Source organism: Henckelia pumila, chromosome 2 (genome assembly GCF_033568475.1).
Source record: "Henckelia pumila isolate YLH828 chromosome 2, ASM3356847v2, whole genome shotgun sequence".
NCBI classification, from domain to species: domain Eukaryota; kingdom Viridiplantae; phylum Streptophyta; class Magnoliopsida; order Lamiales; family Gesneriaceae; genus Henckelia; species Henckelia pumila.
In genome coordinates this window covers 119,853,177-119,879,065 of record NC_133121.1, presented here as the reverse complement: position 1 = coordinate 119,879,065, position 25,889 = coordinate 119,853,177, and the positions used below count along the sequence as shown (strand labels likewise).

General features: G+C 30.6%; 2 protein-coding genes across 5 annotated transcripts; both read right to left on the bottom strand.

The window, feature by feature from the left end:
• Positions 1-5,573: 5,573 nt before the first annotated feature.
• Positions 5,574-8,070, bottom strand: LOC140883036 (D-galacturonate reductase-like). The gene is made up of 4 exons (XM_073289332.1): positions 7,652-8,070; positions 7,308-7,551; positions 6,015-6,194; positions 5,574-5,918 (listed from the first exon to the last, which is right to left on the bottom strand). The coding sequence occupies exons 1-4, from the start codon at positions 7,972-7,974 to the stop codon at positions 5,706-5,708; spliced, it is 960 nt and encodes a 319-aa protein (XP_073145433.1). The 5' UTR covers positions 7,975-8,070; the 3' UTR covers positions 5,574-5,705.
• A 6,055-nt stretch (positions 8,071-14,125) lies between these two features.
• On the bottom strand, positions 14,126-23,379 carry LOC140882440 (protein ACCUMULATION AND REPLICATION OF CHLOROPLASTS 3, chloroplastic). 4 transcript variants are annotated; one of them, XM_073288443.1, is made up of 16 exons: positions 22,904-23,379; positions 22,037-22,095; positions 21,571-21,635; positions 20,174-20,308; positions 19,898-19,946; positions 18,868-18,980; positions 18,676-18,747; positions 18,257-18,367; positions 17,889-18,070; positions 17,265-17,546; positions 17,093-17,169; positions 16,601-16,986; positions 15,413-15,517; positions 15,200-15,337; positions 14,785-14,951; positions 14,126-14,421 (listed from the first exon to the last, which is right to left on the bottom strand). In XM_073288443.1, the coding sequence occupies exons 1-16, from the start codon at positions 23,221-23,223 to the stop codon at positions 14,349-14,351; spliced, it is 2,334 nt and encodes a 777-aa protein (XP_073144544.1). In that variant the 5' UTR covers positions 23,224-23,379; the 3' UTR covers positions 14,126-14,348. The 4 variants fall into 4 exon arrangements, 3 of the variants coding, with proteins under 3 accessions (XP_073144544.1, XP_073144546.1, XP_073144545.1); XM_073288445.1 differs by having other exon boundaries at positions 21,588-21,635; positions 22,904-22,926; XM_073288444.1 differs by lacking the exon at positions 22,904-23,379 and having other exon boundaries at positions 21,567-21,635; positions 22,037-22,087.
• Positions 23,380-25,889: the final 2,510 nt, after the last annotated feature.

Genomic DNA, 25,889 nt, shown 5'->3' with positions numbered 1-25,889 from the left:
ATTGTTAATATAGAAACACAAATAAATAATTTATATGTTGTGTCCTTTAATTACCAATCGAACCAAAAATTCCGTTTGATTAATTAAAAAATTCAATTTTTTTTTAGAAAATTTTAATTATTGGTTTTGATTTTTTGCTTTCATAAAAAATCGATTTACCAAATTAACATAATTATAAATAATCAATTATATTTTGATTTTTTATACAGTATTTGTTAATGTTTATATATTTAATCTTTTTTTTTATTTTCTAAATCATAATGTGTTTTACTATCATAAAAATCACATATTCAATTATTAATTTTATAATTTTTATTTTTAAAATATTTTAAAAAACTAAATTGTTTAATGTGGTTAACGACCGAACGAACCACATTTAATTCGGTTCGATTACATCGATTTTAGAAGAAATTCGGTTAAGAGAAACAAAAAATATGAAAAATAAATATACATATATGCATATATATGATAAAATATAAATAATTAATACTTTGATAAAGAATAAATTTGAAATAAATCCAAAAAATAAGGAAAAAAAAAAAGAAGAGTTAAAATATATTAAGAAAATAAGAAAAAAAACTGAAAAAAAATAAATCATCGAATTTAATAGTTAAAAAATTTACCCTTTAATTAATTTTTTAAAGTCAAGCTAATCAATAATTTATCAATTGGAATATTCTATCAACTTATTAAAGAGAAATCTTTTTTTTGCTAATCTCCAAATATTAAAATTTAAATTTGGAATAATGAATCATTAAAATCATCGAATGTGGAAACATAAAAAAAAAACGTTAATAAAGCCAAATCATAAACAATTACCATAAATAAATTTTGTTACCAAAATTATTTCCACAGCATATGGTGATGTGGGAAGTCCCACTGTAGGCGATCTAAGTCCCTAACGTTATCATTTATATAGCTTCAAAAAAAAAAAAAAAACAACTTTATAATATATATAATGATTTATTTGCACCAAACACCTCTATAAAATATTGAAAATACACACTTTACCCTGTGAAATTTTAATAGGTATCTTCAATCCTGACCTTTTAAAAAATTAGCACACTCGCCCCTTCAGATGAGTGATTATTGCGCACGCGCCCCTCATTCGACTAGGCAAAGATTTTGATTTTTTTTTACCAAATACCCCTATAAATATTAAAAATACATATTTGACTCATTTGAAAATAATTTTTAAATCTATTCAACTCATAATACATAATTTTTATTAAAATATAATTATAAAATATTTAGCAAACACTTTTCGTATTATTAACTTTATTTTTAATTTTAAATTTATTGTGATTATATAATTATTTTTTAAAAAATATTATTATTTTATCTTATTATCATTATTTTATTAAACTTTCTTCTTGTTTCCAACTTCTCAATTAAAAATGCATTCATAAACAAGATTTAAATACCTAAAAGTATTAAAATATTAAATCAAATGATAATTTCATGCATATTACTTTTCAATTTAGGATTATAGATTTTTGAACAAAAATCTAAATTTTTTAAAATTCATTGCAGAATTTGCATTAAATAATAATACACAATATTTATTAAGATCTAATTATAAAATATTTTTCAAACATTTTAAATTTTATTTATTTTTATTTTTTAATTTAAATTTATAATTAATTTATTTTTAAAAAATTATTATTTTATCTCGTTATCATTATTTTATCAAATCACTCCGTGTTTTCAACTTTTCCATTAAACATGATTCATAAATAAGGATTTAACTATCTAAAAATATCAAAATATTGAACCAAATGATAAGTTCATGAATGTTACTTTTTCGATTTAGAATTATATAAACATGTTATTTTTTATTATTATTTATTACAAATGTGCAATGCATATTCTCGAAAAATTTAAAATTTGATTCAATAATATATAGTCCCAAATCGAAAATGCAATATGTTTGAACTTATCGGTTTAGTTCAATATTTTGGTACTTGAAATTATTTCAATACTTGTTTATGAATGTGTGTTTAATGGAAAAGTTGGAATCAAGAAGAAAGTTTAATAAAATAATGATAACAAGATAAAATAATAATATTTTTTAGAAAATAATTATATAATCATAATAAATTTAAAAATAAAAATAAAACTAATAAAACAAAAAGTGTTTGCTAAATATTTTATAATTAGATTTTAATAAAAATTATGTATTATGGGTTGAATAGATTTAAAAAATATTTTCACATGGGTCAAATATGCATTTTTAATATTTCACAGGGTATTTGGTGCAAAAAAATTTCAAAATCTTTGCCCAGTCGCATGAGGGGCGCGTGCGTAATAATCACTTATCTGAAGGGGCGAGTGTGCTAATTTTTTAAAAGGTTAGGGTTGAAGATGCCTATTAAAATTTCACAGGGGAAAAATGTGCGTTTTAATATTTCACAGAGGTGTTTGGAGCAAATAACTCTATATATAATATATTTTAAGGTTGACTAAAGACAATAATATTATTATCTTTTTTGAAAGTCATAGAATATGGACTCCGATCATATTCTATTCTTAGGCCAAATCCAACATAAAAATTTATTTTAATCAAGGTTTTACATTAAAATAATGTAAATTCTGTGTCAAATACAACTTCTATCTTCAACTCATTTATTTCAAATTTTATGTTAAAAAAATATTTTTTCCAGAATATTGTTTTTATTTAACATATATTAATATTTTTATCATGTAATTAATACATATTTATACATTTAATGATCATTATTAATATGATATAAAAATATTATATTATGAATAAATACAATTATTATTATTATAATATTTAAATTGTTAATTTAATTATTATATATTAATTGAATTTTATATAATACAAATTAATACACATAACTTATTGAAATTGATAAATAACTGGAAAACAAAAAATTCAATTAAATAACATGATAGAATATATATGTGTTTACGTTTAACTTTTAAATTATATTATTTATAAATTATTTTTAATCATTAAAAAATAAAAAAAAAATACTCCCTCCGTCCCATATATATTGTCATCTTTGGATTTTCACACAGATTAAGAAAAATATATTAGAAAAACAAATTTTATATAAACTTCTTATTTTATCCCTATTCAATGTATTAAAAATGATTGCACAATTTTCAAGGTGCAGTGAATAGGGGTATATTAATAAAGATGTGTAAAAAAATATTACTAAATATGCTATATAACTATATATTTGAAATAAACAAAAAAAACGTGAACAATATAATTGAAACGGATGGTGTAATAATAAAAAAAAGGTCTCATTGATGCATGGAAGGAGGGGCGCAATCTTGGCGCAAAAGATAGCATCTCCATTGCCCCAACATACCGCCCACAATCCTGCACCAAAATGGCATTTCACATCAATTTAGTGAAGAGTTGGAGATATCCTTATAATAAAACTCTCCGACACCAAATTTCATGAATAGAAGCACCTCAACAACATTATATCATTGTTATTCTAGCTTGCATCTTTATTCGTACCAAAATACTCATATCTAATCAAATTACTAATCTTACTATTTTTAATTTAAAGTATTAACTTGAGGCACCGTTTGGTTTGAGGTATGATATAAATAATATATAGAAAAGTAGTATAATGTAATAAAAAATAAATAAAAAATGATCGTTAAAATTGTATTGGAATTGATTGATAGATTATGGTTTATTTGATTTGATTGATTAAATTTTATATAAAAATATTAAATGACTATTTTGTCTTTTTAACAATAAATAAAATAAAAATTATATTATTTATAAGGAATAATATAATAATTTGAATTCAATAATTTGATTGATGTGAAATAAATAATTAATGATTTGATTGATGTAAAATAAATAGTTAATATATAGATAAATAATATGATGAGAAGAACGTAAAATGTGATGAGATGAATTATACTATATTAGTAATACTATGAACAGAACGATACGAACAAAAAGGTGCCTTAACGTATATATCATGGCCAAGAGGCTGACTTGAACTATATATTAATCGGTTTGCTCCTCTGTCCTCGCATAGTCACATTCTATAATTTCTATCATATCAACAGTAGTAGAGGCAGTGAGAGTCAAAATCTGATAATTAATGAAATGATTTTTTATTTTATTTTTTATTTTATGGAAATGAAATGAAACTTTAGTGCCCAATAAAACTTCGTTTTAATAGATGCATGGGTTTTAATTTTGTTTTGTTTTTTTAAGAAATAACGTGTCAAAAAAGAAAAAAGAAATAACGTATCATAGCTTTTAAAAAAAGGAAAAAAGAAAAAGAAAAAGAAATAACGTATAATGTATATATTATATTTATAGCTTAGAGATGACCTAGTTTTGACCTTACAAATATAGCTTGTGTAAAGCTGACGGCAGGGGCATCCATGCTGCTGGGTGTATTTTGGCGTGCGCCGTTAGATCTGCTGCTTCTCCAGTTACAAGCAACTCTTTTTCTTTTTCTTTTTCTTTTTTAAATTTTATATACACGAGGATCGGAAAGGAAAAGATTCGAACTCAATTGTCCGTTGATTTGACGCACAAATGAGACTATTTAGAATATTTGGTTAATTTGATCAAAAATTCGAATTAATTAAAATCGAATTATTTTTAAGCTTATCGAATTAAATTTATGTTAAAATCGGTTTAATCAAACCGAATTAAAAACGATTAATTCGGTCAGTTACCGAATTAATCGATTTTTTACAAAATAAATTTAAAATACAAAATTTTATAAAATTAATAAATTAAATATGATATTTTTATCATAATAAAAACATTAAGTTTTAAAAAATTTAATATAACAAAAATTAAGTACAATATTAAATATAAACACATTAAAAAATATTAAAAATTTAATGTAAATCCTAATAAAAAATTTAAAATTTAATTATTTATAATTTGATTAACCGAATTTTGTTTTACGAAAATCGAAAACGAACCGATTTAACCGAAATTTCCTATTAACCGAACCGAATTTTCGAATTCAATTGATTCGGTCGATTAATTCGGTTAAATCGAAATAATACTCACCCTTAATTTGGACTACAAGCTCGGTCTCGCACGCAACACATCTTTTTTAAGAACCAAAGTAATTTTTTTATTTTATCATGAAAACCATCGGAACCTCACGAAGCTTCGAGCTTATGATTCAATTTTACTTTTTAGAAGGAGAAATCGGCTTCAAAATTTACATAAAACCGTTTTAAAAAAAAAATTAAAAAAATGTACATAATACCATGAACCATCGTGAATTTATTTTATTTTCAAAGATTCATAAATGCATATTCATAAAAGTAGGAAACCAGATTCAAAACCATTAGAAACGTAACATAACATGCATGTTCTGAACCACATGTTTCTAGAATCCAAGTACAAATCATGGCGGAACTAATAAATCGTGGTGAAATTAATTTGAATTATAAGTCATAATTATATTAAACTTATCGATAAATCTTTAGACGCACACCGATTAAATCCTCAAACATAAGATAATTAATGGAGTGCTGATTTTTCTTTAAAGAATCAAGATTGGTAATTTCAACTTGATTTGGATGATGTACATGCATGAATCGTAAAAACACCTGACATTTATTTTTTCTCATATAATATATTCAACATATTTAATTTAAATATATATATATATATATAGTATATTAAAAGTCGCACATACATATTAATTTAATAATAGCAAGTCAAACTAAACCAATGCATCCAACTCCAAAACAATATCATGGGGTCCCAAAACAGAGGCCAAAGTTGTTCCTTTGCGCTGCGGAAGTTGGTTGATCTTTTCGGTATCTTCTTCACTCAAATACCAATCCAATATGTCCAGATTCTCTTTCATCCTCTCCTTGTTGAAACTCTTTGTCACAATGCTCACTCCTTGCTCATATACCCATCTCAGAGCCACCTACATTTCATTTTTAATAATTAATTCATATAAAATTTTATTCACAATTAGTGAGATTTATTTATTATAAAGGTGGTATATATATATGTATATTACCTGAGCTGTAGTTTTTCCCCGTGATTTGGCGATCTCGGCAAGAACTTCATTGTCGACGACTCTGTTGTCTCCCCATTTGGTGTTGTTTGCACCCAAAGGAGAGTATGCGGTGAAGTGAATCCCTTTCTTCTTGCAAAACTCCTTCAATTTCTCTTGTCGCCAAAGTGGGTTCAGCTCCACCTTTTATCAAATTAAGCTTAAGATTAATATACTGATGATTGTTTTTTTGAAGAGAGAAGATTATTATTATTATTATTATTATTTTTTTTTTTGATAAAACGAAGAGAGAAGATTAATCTAGGCAACTATGGCTCATTTTAATTGTGTTGTTAGGTACACGTACTCTCTCCCAAATATACACGTTTTTAATTTTTTCCATTGGAGAAACAAAATCTTGCAAACAACCCCATCTTACTATATTATCTTTATTTAATATATTAAAAATAGACGTTGCAAATCTCTCAAAACTTAGTTAATAAAAAAATAATGTTTAGAAAACAAGAAAGAATGTTACTAGTTACATAAATTGAATTACCCTTTTGAGATAATCCAAAAGCCAAAAAAAAAAAATTATTTAAATTAATGTATTGGTGCACGCGTTGCGTGTTTATATAATATTTTTGTAATTAATTTTATTTATATTCAAATAAGAAAAATATAATAGTTGTAAAAATTATTTAAAAAATAATCTGGAATTTGAAATATCAAAATTAAAAAAATAAACAAAAGTGTAATATGTATATCATATAAAGGCAATTTTGATAAAACAAAAGATGATGTTCAAGGTGAAAAATTTTTATATATAAAAAGAGATAAATAATAGGGAGGAATTAAATTGAGTTTGGTGGAGACAGAGTTACGGTTGGGCTCTGTCAACAGCTTTTGGCTTGGCAGATAAACAAGTTGCCGGGATGAGTTTTCGGTATATCGTACCCAATATATTGGTATTAAAAAAATTTATATTAATTTTGATATCGAAATTTCGAAATTTTGGTATGAAAAAAATCTATAATGATATCGTACAAATATCGAAAAAAAATTCGATATAACGAAAAAATATCTGTATAATATATCGAAAAAAATTCAGTACGATATCCCGATAATTTGATATTTTGAGTATTCCAGCCCACGTCTAAATAAACATAAGAAAAATCATTTTTGGTATAAAAAAAATTTATTTTTTTATTAAAATATTAATTTTTATTATAAATATTAACAAAATTGTCGATGAAAATCAATTACTCATTTTATTAATGAACAAATAAAAAGTAATTATTGACAACAGACACTCACCTGATTGACTGCAGGCGGAACAGTGGCAGATGAGAGGATTTCTTCGATGGTTTTGGTGGCGAAATTGCTGACGCCGATGGCCTTGGTGAGCCCAAGCTTTTTGCACTCTTCCATGGCTGCCCAAGCACCCTTCACGTCCAATGGGCGCACGATTTCTCTAGCTACGGGGGTTTTGCTTATCATTTCGGTCAATCTTATCGGCCAATGTATCAAGTAAAGATCCACATAATCCAGCTGAAGGTTTCTGCATCACAAAACGGTTTCAAAAGTTCAAAAATTAGGTCCCCCCCAAAAAAAAAAAAAAAAACTCCCAAAATCTGTTTGGATCGATGAGTAAAACTTGCCGCAGACTCATTTTACAAGCGGGAACAATCTGCGAGGGCTCGGCGAAGCTACACCAGAGCTTGGTGGTGATGAAGAGTTCGTCCCGGGATCGGACGAGGCCGAGGCGCACCGCCTCCGCTATGGCTTCCCCCACGGGCTTCTCCGACCCGTACGCGAAAGCCGTGTCGAAGTGGCGGTAGCCCACCTTGATGGCCTCGAGAATCGCCGCCTTGGTGGTCTCGAAATCGGACGGCGGGTACGATGCCGTGCCCATGATGAGCGTTGGCATCGCCTTTTCACAGCCCTTCAATTGGACCGATGGGATTGTTGTTGTAGCAGCCATTTTCGAGTTAGCTAAATTGGATTTGTTTTGTGCTTAAAGAAAATTTTAGGCAGGCGTAGTATTTGTAGTACGATGCCCCGAAACTAGTTGAAAGCGAAGTTGGCGTGGAGACTTGAGATGAGCCTAAAAATCCGGCCGCCAATGTTTATATTAAAATGTTGTGATTTACGTTTGGGATTATATGTTACGTTTGAAATTACGATATTATTTTTATGTTTTTGAAATATTTTTTCTTCATTTCAAATGTAATATGTAATATTTAATATACGTACATGTATCTTTGCCTTTTTCTTTTTTTTTTGGGAAATACTTTTCCTTGTTTCTAATGTAATATGTAATATTTAATATATGAACATGTACCATTTGAGGTGTCAAAATGAGTTAGATTCGTCGGATTGGTCTGTCTCGCTATACAAAATAAGTGGGTTGGGTTGGGTTGAGTTGGGTTGACATTTTTTTAATTTACCAAAAAGCAGTGTTCTAAAAAGTTTGATTAAGCCTCGCTTAAGCTTGAACTTCACCAAAACGCCTCGCTTGGGTCAAAGGCAGTAAAAAAGCGGTCAGACATAACTTGATCATGTCAAGTGTCGTTAAATACGCTTAAATGTGACTTTTCTAAAAATCAAAATTGATTAATAAGACGAAAATAAATCATAAATTAGCGATTTTATTAGTGAGTGATTGTTAGCAATGTTAGAAATGTACAATATTGTATGGTTAAGTGTAGAGATTATGTGAATACAGTACATATTGAGAGATATTACAGATAATGTTTTAAATTATATCAATTAATTTAGTTTATGTTCGATGACACGAGATATGAAATGAATTATGAAATAAATTGAATTAGAATCTCACAAAGAATTAATGCATTACACTTGAACATATTATATTTATTCATTATTTACTCAGTTAATTTGTTTGAGCTGACTAAAATTATAGTTTAAATTTAAAAAGTTTTTTTACGCTTAAACGTATGCTTAAGCTCGTAGTAATCACGCTTAAGCTTAAAAAGCTTGAAACTTGACTCTCACGCTTCAACACGTTTCACGTTGTCGTCCCGCCCCGCGTCGCATAATGGTGGGTTGGAGTGAGTTGCGGGTTGGTCCACCAAAATCTGTCAAATTATACGTAGGTCCGTTGGGTTGATCGGTCCCGTCACCTAAAATCGGTGGGTTGGGTGTTTGCCCAACCCGCCAAAAAAATGGGCCGTCCCGCCCTGCCCCACCCCACGCTAATGGTGGGTTGTGACATGTTGTGAGTCAGCCCGCCACGTTAATCCGTTTTGACACATTTATGTATCATTGTCATTTTTTCGGATGTTAATATAGCAACACGTGGAATTTATAAACCAAGATGCAATAATGACCTTTATAAATTTTGTTTTTTAAAAAAATCCACGCAAAAATATTGAAAATCGTCGCTATTAACACTAAAAAATAGTAAAAAAATTATCCCATTTGTTTATTTGATCTATAATTTTTTTGTGAAAAGCCCAATATGGTTGTTACACCTATGGGTCGTAAGAAAATCAAGCTATTTTTGAGTAGTTCGGTCCAAAGTTCGACTTGAGCTCGAGCTGAGCTCGATCCTTCACTTGAGCCGAGCTCGAGCTTCATTTGTTTTTGTTCAAGCAGCTCGCGAGCTACTTGATAAGATATATATATATATATATATTCAGTTTTGATCTCACGCACCCTAAGGTGTGCGAGATCCACGTGAATTTTCAAGGTAGGGTCATCTCAAAAATACAAATCCAACGATATATCATATGCTACAAATTTCAATCTCGGTGGATCAAAACTGTATATATATAATTATATAAATAAAAATTATATAAAAATATATAATTATATAAATAAAACTAATATAAAAATATATATAACTATAATACTATACTTATATATATTTTTATCTTATAAAAAATATTAATATATAAATATAAAAAAATAATATAAATAATATAAAAAATGTATAAATATAAAAAAATAATATAAATAATATAAAAAATATATAAATATAATATATATTTATTTCAATGTTCTAAAAAGCGCTAGGCGGTAGGCAGGCGGTGACCCACGGCCTAGCGCCTAGCCGCCTATGCGACTGTCTAGGCGGTTTTTTTTTTTAAAACCTAAATAATAAATAATTTGGAATATTTCTGAGTTTTACTATAAAATATAATTTTTATATCTTATATTTTTCAATTTTTGTACGAAACTCTTATAAAATTTTAATAATAATAATAATAATAACAACAACAATAATAACAACATAAATATTAATAGATATCAAATCTTTATATGTAATATGAGATTTAATCTTTTACTTGACTTTTTTTATGCGCTTTTTTTTCGTTTTTTTGGTGTTTGTTTCTCGCTTCGTGTTTTTCTTTTAGTTTTTTATTTTTAATTTTTTTAATAAAAAATAGTAACCGCCTAAGCAAATTTCTGCTCGCCTAGGCGGCTTGGGCGCCGTCTAGGTGGGAGATTAGACGGTAAATGCCTAGAGATACAGCTTAGCAAAAAAGCGAGGCGGTAGGCAACAACTGAGAGCCTATGCGACGTCTAGGCGACGCCTTTTAGAACACTGATTTATTTATATATATGTTTATTTATTGAGCTCGAGCTCGAAAAACTCGAAATATACACGAGTCGAGCTCGAATATGAAATTATTCACTCGATCGAGCTCAAATACATAAAATACGAGTCGAGCTCGAGTAGTATAATATTCGGGTTTGACTCGACTCGTTTGCGACCCCAACAATGAGATCTGAATTGTGCTTTCTTTCGACTTTTCATCATTCACCCGAAGTCTCCAAACGGTCTACCCAATAACAATAAAATAAAATAACTAGATACAATATTCAACATGGTTGAATCAAGACCAGGAGGACCCCCATTAAAATAGAATTAAACTGATTCAAGTGTCTTTTCAAAGTTGTTTTTGTGTACTTTTTTACCGCAATATATATAAATATTATCTATAATAATTCATCACTTTGTGGGTGCACTACTTTACTTTTCAATTAAGGGCAATAAAATTTTCAGATTTATTACTAATTTTGTGTTTTGTTTTGTTTATTACTGTTTGTTTTGCTTTTGCTGTCTGCTTTATGTGTGAAATGGAAGCCACATTTGTGAGGAGCTCCCCATTAACTTTATGTCTTTTTATATTTTGTTCAATCATAAAATTTTTCTTAATCTTCACACATCAGTATCTATCATGTTCTAATAAAAATAATAAAACTCAATTCTTCAAAAAAAAATAAAAAATATCATGACTCAATAATATTATAGTCAAAAAACCAAATTTTACAAAAAAATAATTATTCAGATTTTTTATATTTTTAATACGAGTATACAACAATCTAAAAAAATATCAAATTGACATAATCTTCTATCTTTCATATTCCTAGATGCAAACAAGCAAGATATTCTAAAAATTATTCCTGCAATCTATCAATATTGTGTTGAATCTCATTTTATTTGTATATTAATATTTTGTTCATCTACATAAATGGAGAGAGTAATATAGCACGAAACTAAAATTTCTGTCCAAAATAATGAAACAAAAGACATTTAAAAAAACACTGAAAAAACCTCCCATTAAAAATTTAATAAATTTTTTAAAAAACACTACATACAAATGGTTATCCAACATTATGTGATTGGCATGAGAATCTCGTGGCGAGGCGGGTCAATTTTAATTTCTTAGAACGTGATCGTGGAGTCAATTTATGGTTGGGCGGGCCATTTTGGACCATCTAGATCATAGGAAACTGCCAGAGTGTAGAAATATGAGTGCATGATAAAATATTAGCCAACGGCAATTCGCGTTCACGTATTTTTAATAATAATAATAATAATAATTAACAACAAATACACACGCTCGTGAGTGTGTAAAATAAATGTTATTTTTATATGTATTTTTTGTGAATAGAGTTGGTGGGAGGTTTAGTGGGATAATGAATACAAAGGTGGAGGCAGGCTTTGGGTCACCCGGGCTGCTTAAATTTTTTAAAAATTTTTATATGGCCCAAAAATTTTAAAAATTAATTTTAATTGTTATTTTTGGGGCTAATGTTATATTAGCTCAGGTAGCCCAATTAAAAAAATGACGTAGCCCACCTTTTAGCTCTCAAAATTAGTCCAAAAAAATCAAAAAATGGGGTTTTCTTCAAATCTACTATTGTGTTAGTGTCATATTCTCCACTCTCTATCTTATAAAATTCTCTGACATTATAATGCTCCCAATTTTATAAAGTATATATCGATCAAACAATTATGAAATTTGTATATACACTGAGAAATATTTAATTTTTTTGTAACTAATTTTGATGCGATTTTTTTGGTTCTTTTAAATAAAAAATTTTACCATTTTTTCTACAAAAATCGGTGTTTTCAGCTTCCATGATTTTTGAATTTTTCGCTAAATTTTTTTTATCTCGGGTGGAACTGAAATACTGGCTCCGCAATTGAATGGATAGGAAAGAGAGAAAAATGTAAAATCGAAACAAAAGTTGGTGTCCTCTTGAGAGCAGTTTTTAAGAGACTCTCAGCTATTATTAAATAGTGATAATTAATCAGTTATTTATTTTTAGATTTTACTAAAATAAATTTTTATAATAATTGTTATTGAATGAAATAAGATGTCTGTCCATCTATCAAACCGACGAAGTGAGTTATTCTGTATTATTAAATAGTGCACATATCTATATATATATATATATATATATATAATTAAACTCTCTCAATCACCACAGATCATACAGAAATCGAGCTAAATTTGTATCTCAAAAACCATCTCATAAGAAAGTATCAAAAAATTTCGTGGAAATTGAAGGGTTTGGGTAAATACTCGCCAAATTGGAAGCAAACTCCCTTGAATATCACCACTTTTCCAGTCTTCATCACCTGCATCCATCCGACGGTCTAAAGACTTGACAGATGGTGTTTTACGAGTTTATCAATATTCTTATCCATATTAAATTATTATAAAATATTAACATTTTCACGTTTTCAGATTAAAATTAATTTTTTAGTCATTCTGTACTTATTTAGATATGATATTTATTTAAAATATTAAAATTCGGTTTGAGGGTAATTTTTTTGTAATTACAAATTAAATAAAGAAGGTGGAGTGTTATCATACACGTGTTATATAAATAAATTTATTTTTTATTTGGATGGAAGAAAAATTGCCAAAAATTCTATTCGATTATCTGTTTCCCCTCTCTCTATGTACACACTGAAAAGGGATTTATTTATTTATTTATTTTAAAAAGAAAGTTAGAATTTTCAAAGGTCCCACTGAATAATGTTTCATTACTCGACCAAATATGCCACGCCATGACACGAAATTTCCCGTTACTCTTTGGGAATATACGAAGGTACATGCATATTCATGTGTGCGCACACATGAAGGCAGTCTTTTGAGAGCTGGTAGGAAAAATTTATCAGCTTTCTTCTTTGTAAGATTTTACAAAATTTTAAAATTTTGTAAAAAAAAATCTGAAAAATATTTTCTAAAAACTTTCTCCAAAACTACCTAAAACTAAGTTTCACATGTATTAAACAAACGTTTTAAGAAAATTTGTAGGGCATGTCGGGTTACTAATTTAGTTGCATTTGAAGGGTGGCCTGTTTGGACTATAGGTTGGAGTGTGACGGATTGGTTCATTATTTTTTTAAAAATTATATTATATTAATTATTTGAATGATCGATGAATTTTGAAATAATTTATGAATGTTTAAAGAATTTTGAGTTATTTATATTATTGTCAATGATTTATTATATTCGATCAGATTTTGAAATCTTATGTTATTTGTAACGTTTAACCATTGTTGAATTTTTAAATATCTATATTATTATAATTATAATGATTTATATAGTTATAAGTTGATAAATTTAAAATATTTATATTATTTGCTATAAATTATGCATGATTTTTTATTTTTTAAAAAGGCCATTTTTAATTTTTTTTTTTTTAAGATTTGACCCACGTTGAGTTGGGTTGGATTGAAATTGTCACAACCCACCAAGTTGACAGTCCGACTCGACCCAACCCGTTTGACACCGTTGTCTTTACATACACGCTTAAAAAAATTCACTCTGGAAACCTCGCTCTTAACTACCAGCCAAGAGAAAAAAAATTAAACGGATATTTCATTAATCAAATGTTCATACTTGCTTCGACAATTTTACATAAAATAAAATAGAAAAATAGCTGACATTTGAATTCCACATTCACCAAAAGCAATCAAGATCCACCAGCACACACATTGCGGGCGGCTAGAAAACAAATTTGGAATTCCATATTCACATTATGTATAACAATTTCTGGTGAAATTGAAATTTTTGAAAAGTATATTCAGCTATCTTCGGCCTCGGCATCCAATGCTTCATTGCTGACAAGCACGCCCTCGTCCCAAACCTCTCGAGTCCTGTGGACCACGACATACAAATGCATGAACGAATATAGATTCATAGAACCGTTAGGACGCATTTACAAACTTAGAAATGAGATAATCGGAAGAGTTTTTAAAACGTTTGAACATCAATTTATCAATAAGCATCAGTGACAAACAATAGCATACAAAGAATGGGATCACTCCATCTCATGGATAATTCCGTTGAAAGCTAATTCATGCTGGATGAAATCTTCAATTTCAATGACGTACAGCAACTTTTTCAACAATATGGATCATATTTCGGTGTTGCTTAGTCAACGACTCAGCTAGGAATCACAAAGCAACCAAGATAAAGATTAAAACTTCAAAGAGACAAAAAAGAGGTTGAAAACCAACCTTGTTCCATCAACATTGATGCGAAGAAAGTGACCATGCCGCCATCCTTCTTTGAATTGACCAAAGAACACGTCACCGAGCTTCGAGTAGAATCGGCCTTCTCCATTTGCCTTCCCTTTCCAGAAGTTCACAAACCATCTATCTCCAGTGTGAAAGTAGAACCAACCCTATGTAACAGAGAAACCCAAAGAGCAGAATTAGGAACAATTAATGGTAAAGTTAAAGCTTATCGGTGTAGGAATTTTGTGGGCCACCTCCAGTCAAATGATACATAATCTACAAGTATTTATTCTTTTAGTTTGAAATTAGTGGTCCAATGCAAAGAGGAGCAGTGTAGCAATACCAACAACAAGAAGTCAATAAAATGAAGCAGACAGCAAAGATTGAAATGTCTGAAGTGGGATATCAATGCTACCTTGCCATGCATGACATCATCTCTCCAAGACCCCTGGTAAACATCCCCGTTGTTGAAACAGAATGTACCTAACCCAGATCTCTTACCATAGCGCCACATCCCATCATAGATGCTTCCATCCCGAAGCAATAAACGACCCTGAAAAGATTAACCATTTATCACTGATCCTCAAGAAAATGTACTTGCGAGTTTTTCAGATGTATGATGGAATACCTTTCCTTCAGGAAGTCCGCCTTGGGTACGCCCCTTGTATATTCCACCACGATACTTCATTTCGACCACACGATTCCATTTCTTCTCCGAATCTCTCTCTGATTCCTTTGCACAACAAACAATCACCATCTAGTTACAATCTTAAGAGACTGATGAAAGATGGCCCTTTAATTGAAATCTCAAGGTTTGCCAGCAAATAGAATGAACACTGGAACAATTGTATATGAGGAACATGAAGATTTGAAAAGAAAAGAATTAGTGTCTCAACAAAGATGAAATTAACCGCAGACTGTGTGGAAGGTCTTTCAAGAATCTATTTTAGAAAAAAAATATTATGGACTTCCGAAACTGATACTGCATCAGTAATAAGAATAAATTTCTACAACGGACAATTTGAATCCCTGGACTTATAATGCATCATAGACTTCTAGACACCTTATCTTCTGTGCTAGTACACTGAAAACAAGGATTATCTGCTACTTGAAAAAGGATTGACTAGCTGATAAAATTCTTACTAAACCCCGAATCAAAAGGGTAAAAATTAGATTAAAAAATAAAAAATTGTAATATCAAATATAATGTGGTAGAAATTTATGTTTATGCCCGTCTCAGGAAAGAATTGAGATACATGCAGAATAGGAAAAAAGGAGTTATAAAATATCAGAACAGAATACACATAAAAAAGAATGTTGTAACTGGAACTTAATGAAAAATTAATGGAGCATTTTTGAAACGAAGGAAAGACAAATCTCAATTTTTTAGAGTAGCCCATGTGGATGTAAGAAAAAAAATGATAGAAACCACTGACCAAAGAATTGGTAACTCATGTGAAGGAAAAGAAGTAAAGATATCCGAATCTATACGGTCATTTGGCATCGACACTATTAATTGAGCTCATTTTTAAGAAAAACTTTAAACTTAAGTCCAGAAGATAGAAGTAAACTAAATAAAATAATAGAAAACTAAAAAATTCTAGCTGGGATCATGCTCAAGAACAGTTGTCAATCAGGCAAGAAGGGATAGAAACACATGGAAAAAGCCACCAGTTGTTTTATGAATAAAGGTCATCTAAAATTTGCAAGTTGCTTGAACTTAAAAGATCTTCGAAAGTTTCATGTGTGGTTGTAAGAATACAAAAAATGAATCTAAAGTCATATATGGATTCGTCAGGAGTGAATGCCATTTTACCAACATGGATGCTGCACGGGTGGAAAGTACTCCCTGCTTCTTAGAATTACTGGTAACTTTTCCTTTTTTTAATACAGAAGCACTATTGCTGAAATCTGCTGTAGAGAAGTCACCAGCCTCCATCAACTCAATCAAAGATACAGCCAAAGAAGCCTGAGGCTGTCTCTTTTTATTGTCATCAACTTTTCCATCTGCTCCATGCTTAGTGCTCGGGGTGAAAAATGTATCCTCTGACTTTTCTAACTGTTTTACACCTACCGGAAGTTTGTAGATGCTGATACTGTCAGATGAATCTGAAGAACTGTTGTTGTACATTGACGGATCAGTAGATTGACCAGGCCCAAAATTTCCTCTAGTGAAAAGCTCCCTTTTGAACATTTGCGGTCCTAAATAACCATTCCAACAAGAACTAATTCATTGGCTTTCACATTGTAAATTTGTTGTCATTAAATTCGAAAGCAGAAATATAACCAGAACATCTTCAAAATTTACCGTCAGCATTTGGATCATGGACGGAAGAATTAGAGTTGGCCTGCCAAAAGTCCAAGTCTTGGTCTCCAGAATTAACACTGCGATTTCAGGAGTTGTAACAACTGAATGTAAAAATAGGCTACTGACACTATTTAAGGTTTTTAATTTTCATAAACGAGACTGAAAGTGGAACCTTGAAAATTCAAATTCTTCATCTGAATTGTGAAATAGAGGTTGGTTTTCGCTAAAGTTGGCATCTGTTTCAGGAGTACTGTCACTGGAATTTGCATTAAAAATATCACCAATGACAGATGAATTCACCACGGCAGAATCATCCGAATTCTTAGATACATAGGCTTCTTCAGGGCTGATGGACTGCTGAATTTTTTTCTTAAATATATCAAATATAAAAGGAAAATGTCGACCCAGATTAGAGAATATGCCCTTTTTGGGGGCCAGCCGCTGTTTGGCGTCCCTGATTAAAAAGCATACCAATCAAATGAACTGAAGCAGAAATAAACAAAGTTAAATAGGATTGTCTAGAATCACCAAAATTTATGCATTATTTCTTTGCCCAACACTAACAGTAAATCTTGCAAATTTAAACGATGTATTATTCATTCCACATTAATTTGGATAAATCGGGTTGTATCAAGAATGCTGAAGTTAAGAAATGAATTAAATTATCCATAAACCTATAAAAACATCTAACTGGCATCAACTCACATCCACCAAACACATAAGCATATAATAGCAAAGAAGACTTCTCTAGTGTCCAGAGTTCACAAGTATGTTGATGGTTGACACAAAATCTCACCCGAAAGCAATCACTGTAGTCAGTATTACATTAGGCTCCAGATTGGATTCAAGGACAATAGATATAACTATTTCACTGTTCCATCCTATAGTCTGTCGAACAGTTTGAAAAGTGGTAGTTGCATCACCACAATAAGTAACATCTGAGCTCGCAAAGATGCATAAAATTACACCATCAACATCCTGCCAAACAAAAGATAGAAGCTAAAGTAAAGAATTATGAATAAAATGAAAATAAAATCATAGATCACAGAAACAAGTCCAGATGTGAGAAACAAATTGTTTGTCATGAAATAGCAAATAACAAAAAGCAAATAACTGTTGCAAAATGAAATCCGAAATCCATAAAAAGCTCCACAAAGATCATACCTTTAAATCGACATCAAGGAAAGGACAGTCATTTATTGATCTCAAGAGTGAAGTCCTGACATTGTAACCAGCTCCAAATCCAATTCTGGCTTTATTGTACCTCTCAACAATCTGGAAACGAAAAGCTCAGGCTTGAGAAGGTCGATAAAAACAGAAAAAACGAAATACTTAACATCATAAAGATATGGATCCAGATTATCACGATTATTTTCTGGATCGATATCGTAGCATTTACAGTATGAACTTATTAGTTCCGATGCCATCCCGAGGAAGATGTAACAAAGAGATCCAGGTTGAAGGTACCAACAACATAAGAAGGTGTGATGTAGCAAAAAGAGATTACGGTACATATATGAAAAGTATAACTAGACTATATAAACAGTGAAAGCATACGTAATTAAGATTTCAAGGAAACTTACTTTTCTAAACTCAAGAAGCTGGATTTCTCTGGTTGAATTATCCTTTTTATTCAAAAGCTTTACACATCTCTCCTGTTAACCACATGACATGATTTACCAATTAGTGAATTAATCAATCAACTTTGCATAAAACAAAACTAACATTACAAGGATACATCAAACTCAAACTACAGGCATCAAGAGTTTGCATACAGAGATGATAATGGAGATGGCATTCACGGCCATCAGAACAGTATTGTGAGAAGTTCTCAAAGCCTCATCCAGCGTCACCAAGTCATTCTCCAAAAGTGTATCAGTATCAAGAACTGCATCCATTGTGAATTAATACAAGCTTTCAAGGTCCATTCCTTCGTACGATGATCATTTTGAAGAAGTGTAAAAGTATAAACAGTAACAAAATGTAATTTGGAAATTTTCCACGTATATCACCAATCCATGAATAAATGCTTGGAACGTTACAATCACACAGATGTTTTTTCAGACAAATTTTTTTTCTAAAAACACAGCAGGCGTTGCCACAAACACTATTATTTGAAACAATTAGCCAAAAAAGAAGAAACACATCAATGTTGATTCTTAAAAATTTCCCAGGAATATGAACTGACTTGAAAAAATCCATATGGCATAAATGAAAATATATTTTCTGGAAGACCTATTCTCCTATAAGAAAAGGACTAAAATTTACAGAATATGTGTCAACTTTTGCCAGTAGCAAACATATCAAAGAACATAGTGCAATGACTTGGCATAGTATGAGCAATATCCTTGCTTTGAAATTTGTTTTGCAGTCACCTTTTTGTTTTTTCTAATGGACTAATGGTTCACGGTTCAGAGATCAGCTGGAAAAGATAAGAAATTACAAAATTGTTTGACATGGCGAGGGTTCAAGGTGAATAGCTCCTGAAACATTAGATCATTACAAATTGGCCAAAGGAAGAAGGGCAGCTTTTACGTTACTAATATTAGTCAATTAACTGGGCTATCCATCAGTCAGCATCGGCTAAAATTAGCATCAAAATGCTAAAAAATTTCATGTCCTCGAGAATAAAACACCATCATATGCTTGCATATTTTAAATTCAAAAAGGGATTCTTATATGCTATGCCTGTTCAAAATTCAAAAGGAAGTCAATTTATCACATATGACAGCCTGATAGCCAGCAATTGGAACATTATTGAAACAAAGGAGATGCATAGAATGTGCCACACAGGATATAACTCACCAATGCAAAAATTTGATTGCATTTGAATCTTGCCAACTAATTCATTGACCTGCAAATGGAATATTTCCATTCGATGCAGATTTAAAAAATCAGATATGAATACAATATAACTTCCTAGAGCGAGAACATGATTTAATGTAATTTTATTTCCAATTGAAACATCAGACTTCAGAATCCATTAATATCTGAGCAAAAATATACCATTCTGGTGAATGGTGAAATCCTATAAATAATCAGAACCCTGAGTTATTTATATCAGAAAAGAAAATACAATACTTCGTTTTGACGCCTCTGTCCTTCAAAGCTAAATGGCTTCAATATTATTCCCACCACAAGCCCATTTCCTGCCTTGATATTTCTAAGAACGTTGAGGGCAATGATATGTTCTGAACCAAAAGCTGCACTAGCTACCTATAAAACAAAGGAGGAAAAAAGGAAGACACAACTCAACCACCTACATGAGATTATCAGAACAGTACATAAGCAGTGGAATAATATCTAACAGATTCAAGAATATATTGATCACTGCATTATTGCAATGGAATAGCAAATTACAATATAATATCTGACAAGCTGATCAGAATTTGATGTTTCCTAATTCTGTATAAAAATCGCAGGCTTCTTGTAATTCAAATTAAGAACAAGAGAGAATCAAACAAGAAGCTCAAAGCAATTGTCCACTGTAAGTCTAAAGCAATTCAACAAGATATAAACGTCAAAACAGATACTTTCTTCAGGTACCGCGTTCCTTTTATATTTTTTCCGGAACCTTGAAATTATAAACATACACAAACTGTGATTGTTCCATTCAAAAGGATAAAATGTACCAATCAAATGATCGAAATTTATGCAACAACTTATAGTTCACACATTGTTCAGAGAATAAATAGCGGCGTCTAAATACTAGCCACTGCCATGACAGTTAGACCTCACATCATATAATCTCCTCCAAACAATTACTGCTCAAGTATATTACATTTGTGTCAATTCGCCAACAGAAAGAACAAAAAGAAAGCAGGTGAATAGGGGAGAAGGAAAGAGGAAAGGGAGGAGGTAAACAGAATACTGAAAAATGAAGTCGTCGACACAATATCGTGCCATCTTCAACAAAAATGCCTGAAAGGCCTTTCTCCTACTTGGAAGAACCCTCCCGAGGCAACACGGAAGAAATATTTGAAATTGAAGTTTGAGATTAAAAAAAGGTTAATTTTTTGCCAGACACTCACCACTTAGGGACTTACTTATGCATTCTTATAGAGATGATAACTTTTTGATAAGCCTATTATCCACGCAACACATAATGACACAGAAATCAAGAAATCCAAGTTCACTTGACAACTTGAAGATAAAAAGTTGAGGAAAGCACGCTCTTGGCAATCTTGAGTCTATTCCTATATTTTCGAAGAAATATCAACTCTAATGAGAACTGAAGTCTGAAAGGAAGGCAGGCATTGTAATATAATGCCTAATGAAAAAATTAATATATAGTGCAATTATATTTTAACTGCCTCTGTGCCAAATGATTGATTTCTTTACCAGTAACATGCCTGCATGTATCTAATCATGCAGTTGTTTATATGTTTGAACTCATTTGTCCTAACTGCAAAATAGAAAGCAAAAACCTCAAGTAAAGCAAGAAACAAATAACAGAGAGAGACGAGAAATGTACAAACAAGTATGAATGCTTTACAAGAAGACTGTTGCTCAGAGAATTCCTCCACTCTTCTTGGAGTGCGATCTGCAAAAACACAAAGAAACTGAGCAAAATAGAAGTGAAAAAGAAGCATGACAGCATGTCCTATTAGTGAAAATGTCTCCAAATTAATTATGTTATTATATGCTAAAAATTCTAGAATCAGAAAGATTATATGGTATGATATGAGTCAAACCAAAAAGACTAGATGTGAATGAATATAAATCATGTCTCGACCCTTCCATTTTATATATATTCAATTTTTCTCTCTTCCATGTCAGTCGCATTAATGCTTTACATAGTAAATAACAAAATGTTTTACTGACACTTCATGTAAATGTGAAAAGGCGAGAAAACAATTGCAGGACAACAAAACATTATATTTGGACCAAACAGTTGAAGCATCGTACTTTAGGCAACAGAAAACAGCGAAAGTCAAACTCCACCTTGTTCGGTAAATCTTTGCTGCAATAGAGCCTGCTCTGAGTCATTTCCAACAACATTCCTGTTATAAAATTAAAAGCAATGAAATCAAAATTAACAATGCTACAATGAAAATGGGAACAGAATTGATCCAACAGTTTTGCAAAGAAAAAGGAAAAATCATAATTCCATAAATTATACAAGCTCATGGAAGTGACTGATTGAAACATGAGGATCTAGACGTAGGGGAAATTGATATTTCCCATCAGCAGGATCCCATAAGTTGTTGGACTTAGGGCTTGTCCATAGTCCATACAAACTTAAATTATATGGAAGATCTGCAGTGAACCATATCACAGTTGCATGTGAGTAAGTGGTGTAAGTTTGACGTTGGTTATCATGTTATCACTATTCACGTCATATCTAGCACTAGTTCCCACTAAGTTTAATCATTATATAAAGAAACAGCTTGGAGAATAGTTATTACTGTCTATCAAGCATAATGAAGCCTCAGTAAACTGCATTCTCCGAATCATATCTACTTCACAAACTTTGATTTGGTAAGTTTTCAAGTCTAAGAATTTCAGCACCCCTCGGCTCAGGGGACCGGAAAAAGCCAAACTGACCTAAGGACTAATAAAACACCACGTTATGCAATTATGAACACCCCAAAAGAAAATCGTTCTTTAATCACCTACTTGATAAAGCTCAATTCATAAGCTAAAATTATACATCCATACATATCTAAAAGCTTAATAACCAGAATCTCGGCACACAGAAGCTAAACACAACCGATGCAGTGGCCCCCTCAAACCAAAAAAAAAAATCTCAACTTTTACGAATGATTTCTAAGAATACCGTTTTGGTCCAAAGATACATCAAGTGCATACCAAAATCTCAAGGCAGGGGAAACGAGTGGCGACCCAGAACAAAAATCGAGCATAGCATCCTTCCTACTGCCAACCACGATCACTTCCACACACTCACATGATTCTTCCCGCATATCACTACCCTTACCAAGACTGTCGATTTTATTACCGCCATTGCTCCTCCCGCCAGTGCTTCCATTCAGTTCTACTCTAATGGAACTGGCCTGACCTCCCAAAAACAGGTTATTGCGGATTCTGGGCACTGGGACAGATGGGAACGAAGAAGATGACACCCGTAAAAGGGATTGATACCCGGAAGAAGTGGGATAGAAAAGGGTCATCGAGCAGCGAAACTGAAGGGGCAAGTACGGTGGCGATGGGTGGATGGGGAAGGAACTGTGTACTCTGTTTATACAAAAAAAAAAAAGAGGATAACAAAGAGTTCGATCTAAATTTCAACAGAGTTAGCAATTCTTTCTCATATCAGCAGCTCTTTCTTTTTCGCTTGGTTTCATCCATAAATGCCAATAACTAATAACGTGTCGATTATGGACTTCTTTTACAAAGTTTCGACAAAAGTGTAAAAAATAAAAATAAATCCATGATATTTTTTAAAAAAAGTATATATTAAAAAATAAAAATACAATTTTAAGCTGTCCTTATTAAAACTTTCGATAAACTCCTAAAATAATTTCTTCATATAATAGCTAAAAAATTATGTAAATAATTCATTCAATCAACGTAATAAGATATTATGCACAGATTTTTCCTGTTTTATAATTGATTTTTTTTAATTGTAGTCCGAAGTTCTAAAAAATCGACTATTCAAAATTTTTTTTGAGAGTGACGATTTATTCACTGGGTATACTTATATTTATTGGATCATAAATCCATTCTATAAGCGATAATTTTAGGGATACATAAAAAAAAAGTAAGTGTATATCTTTTTATATATATATTAAAAAAAATACTCTCTCGTTTATATGTCAAATCTATATTTCAATACATAGTGTAAGACTACTTTTTAAAATAAAACACAAAACGAGTCTTTTGACTGTAATTTTCTCGAAAATTAAATTGTCATTATTCATTTACTCAAAACTAGGGTTTGAAATATCGAACTAAAATATCGACTTTTCGGGATATCGTATCGAAATTTTTTCGATATATATACATTTTTTTAGTATATCGATTTTTTTTCAGTATCTGTATGATATTATATGGATTTTTTTCATACCAAAATTTCAAAATTTCAATATTAATATCGATTTTTTTCATATCAATATTTTTTATACTATATACTGAAAATCACCGACAAAGACCATTAACTTAAAGAAAATATTCTTTATAAATATCTATTCACGTTGTGCGGTGGTTGTGCTTGTGCGCCAATGAAGTCATAATATCAAACAGGGCTCGATCCAAATAGATACATGTACTGGTCTGGGCTAGATCAGAAAAAACTAAGGGCTGTTTAGCTTGTATCAAGCCCAATTAAATATGGGCTAATAGATGTCCTATGAATATACCATGCTAATATAGACCCAAGGAAGTCGTAATATCAAACAGGGCTCGATCCAAATATATACCTACTGGTCTGGGCTAGATCAGAAAAACTAAGGGCAGTGTAGCTTGCATCAAGCCCAATGTAATATGGGCTAATAAATGTCCTATGCATAAGCTAATATAGACTGGCCTTTCTAACTTTTGTAATTATCCGCTTTGGATCAACCGATCAATCATATAAAAAACTTGCAAATTCAAAATTTGACGAAGTTTTATTTCAAATTACAATTATATCTCCAATTATATAATTTTATTTATCATATTTTTTTAATTTTATTAAAATAATTTATATTTTTATTTTCGATTTATATATATATATTTTAAAATTCATTCTTATATTTAGGATTATTTTAAAATTTTAAAATAATTCACCACTCTTGATAAAAAAAAATTATATGAAAAAATCATTAATTTGAAAATAATAAATTATTATGTTTATATATATATATAGGAAAAATTGCGTTTTTGGTCCTGTATGTTTGTCACTTTGCGATTTTAGTCATTTATATTTTCAGATTTCAGTTTTAGTCCGCTATCTTTATTTTTTTGGCAATTTTAGTCCTTTTTTCGACGTGGCGCTGACGTGGCACCAATTCAGTGCTGACGTGTACAGTGCCACGTAAGCATTTTTGAATAAAAAGGACCGAAATTGCCAAAAATCAGAACATGTAGGACTAAAACTGAAATGTGAAAACATAGAGAACCAAAATCGCAAAGTGAGAAACATACAGGACGAAATTTGTAATTTTCCATATATATATATATAATTAACTGTATAAACACGTAACGCGAACAAAAAAACAATAACAGAGACATGGTCAGGAAATTCAATTGAGGGGATGGACATGATTTTTTTTTATATATCAGGAGAGGGGGGCGTAGTGGTAAATCATTTAAGAAAAAACTGATATTATAAATTTAGAGCGCATATTATAGATGAGACAAAGTTGAGAGGAGATGGGTGCAACCACCGGCCCTCCTTGATTTCCATCTAGGCATTAGTATTAGTGTGTGTGGGTGTGTGTGTGTAGTACTAGATATTCCTATGTAAACAAAGAGTTGCATTTTCATCAAATGCCCCAAAAAATTGAATGAATTAATAATTAGGCCTTGGTTGATAAACCACCCCCAAAAGGGGCAAAAGAAAGTCAGTACCTTGTGAATTACTCTAAGCTAGAATTCTTGATAATATAAAGTAAAAGGAAAAGGTAGTTGAGTGACCCTACAATGACAATTATCAAGGAAAAGCCGGATAATGAAAACCAAAAGGAGAAACAGCAGGGAAACAAATTCGAAGAACACAAAAAATAAGAAAGGGAAAGGTAACAAGAGATTTTGAATTGTCTCTCAACCATGTAGCATTGAATATGACACATTTTAGATCCCTTTTTATTTAACGCTATTAAATGATTTAGGTTAGGAAAATACACACAATTATTTA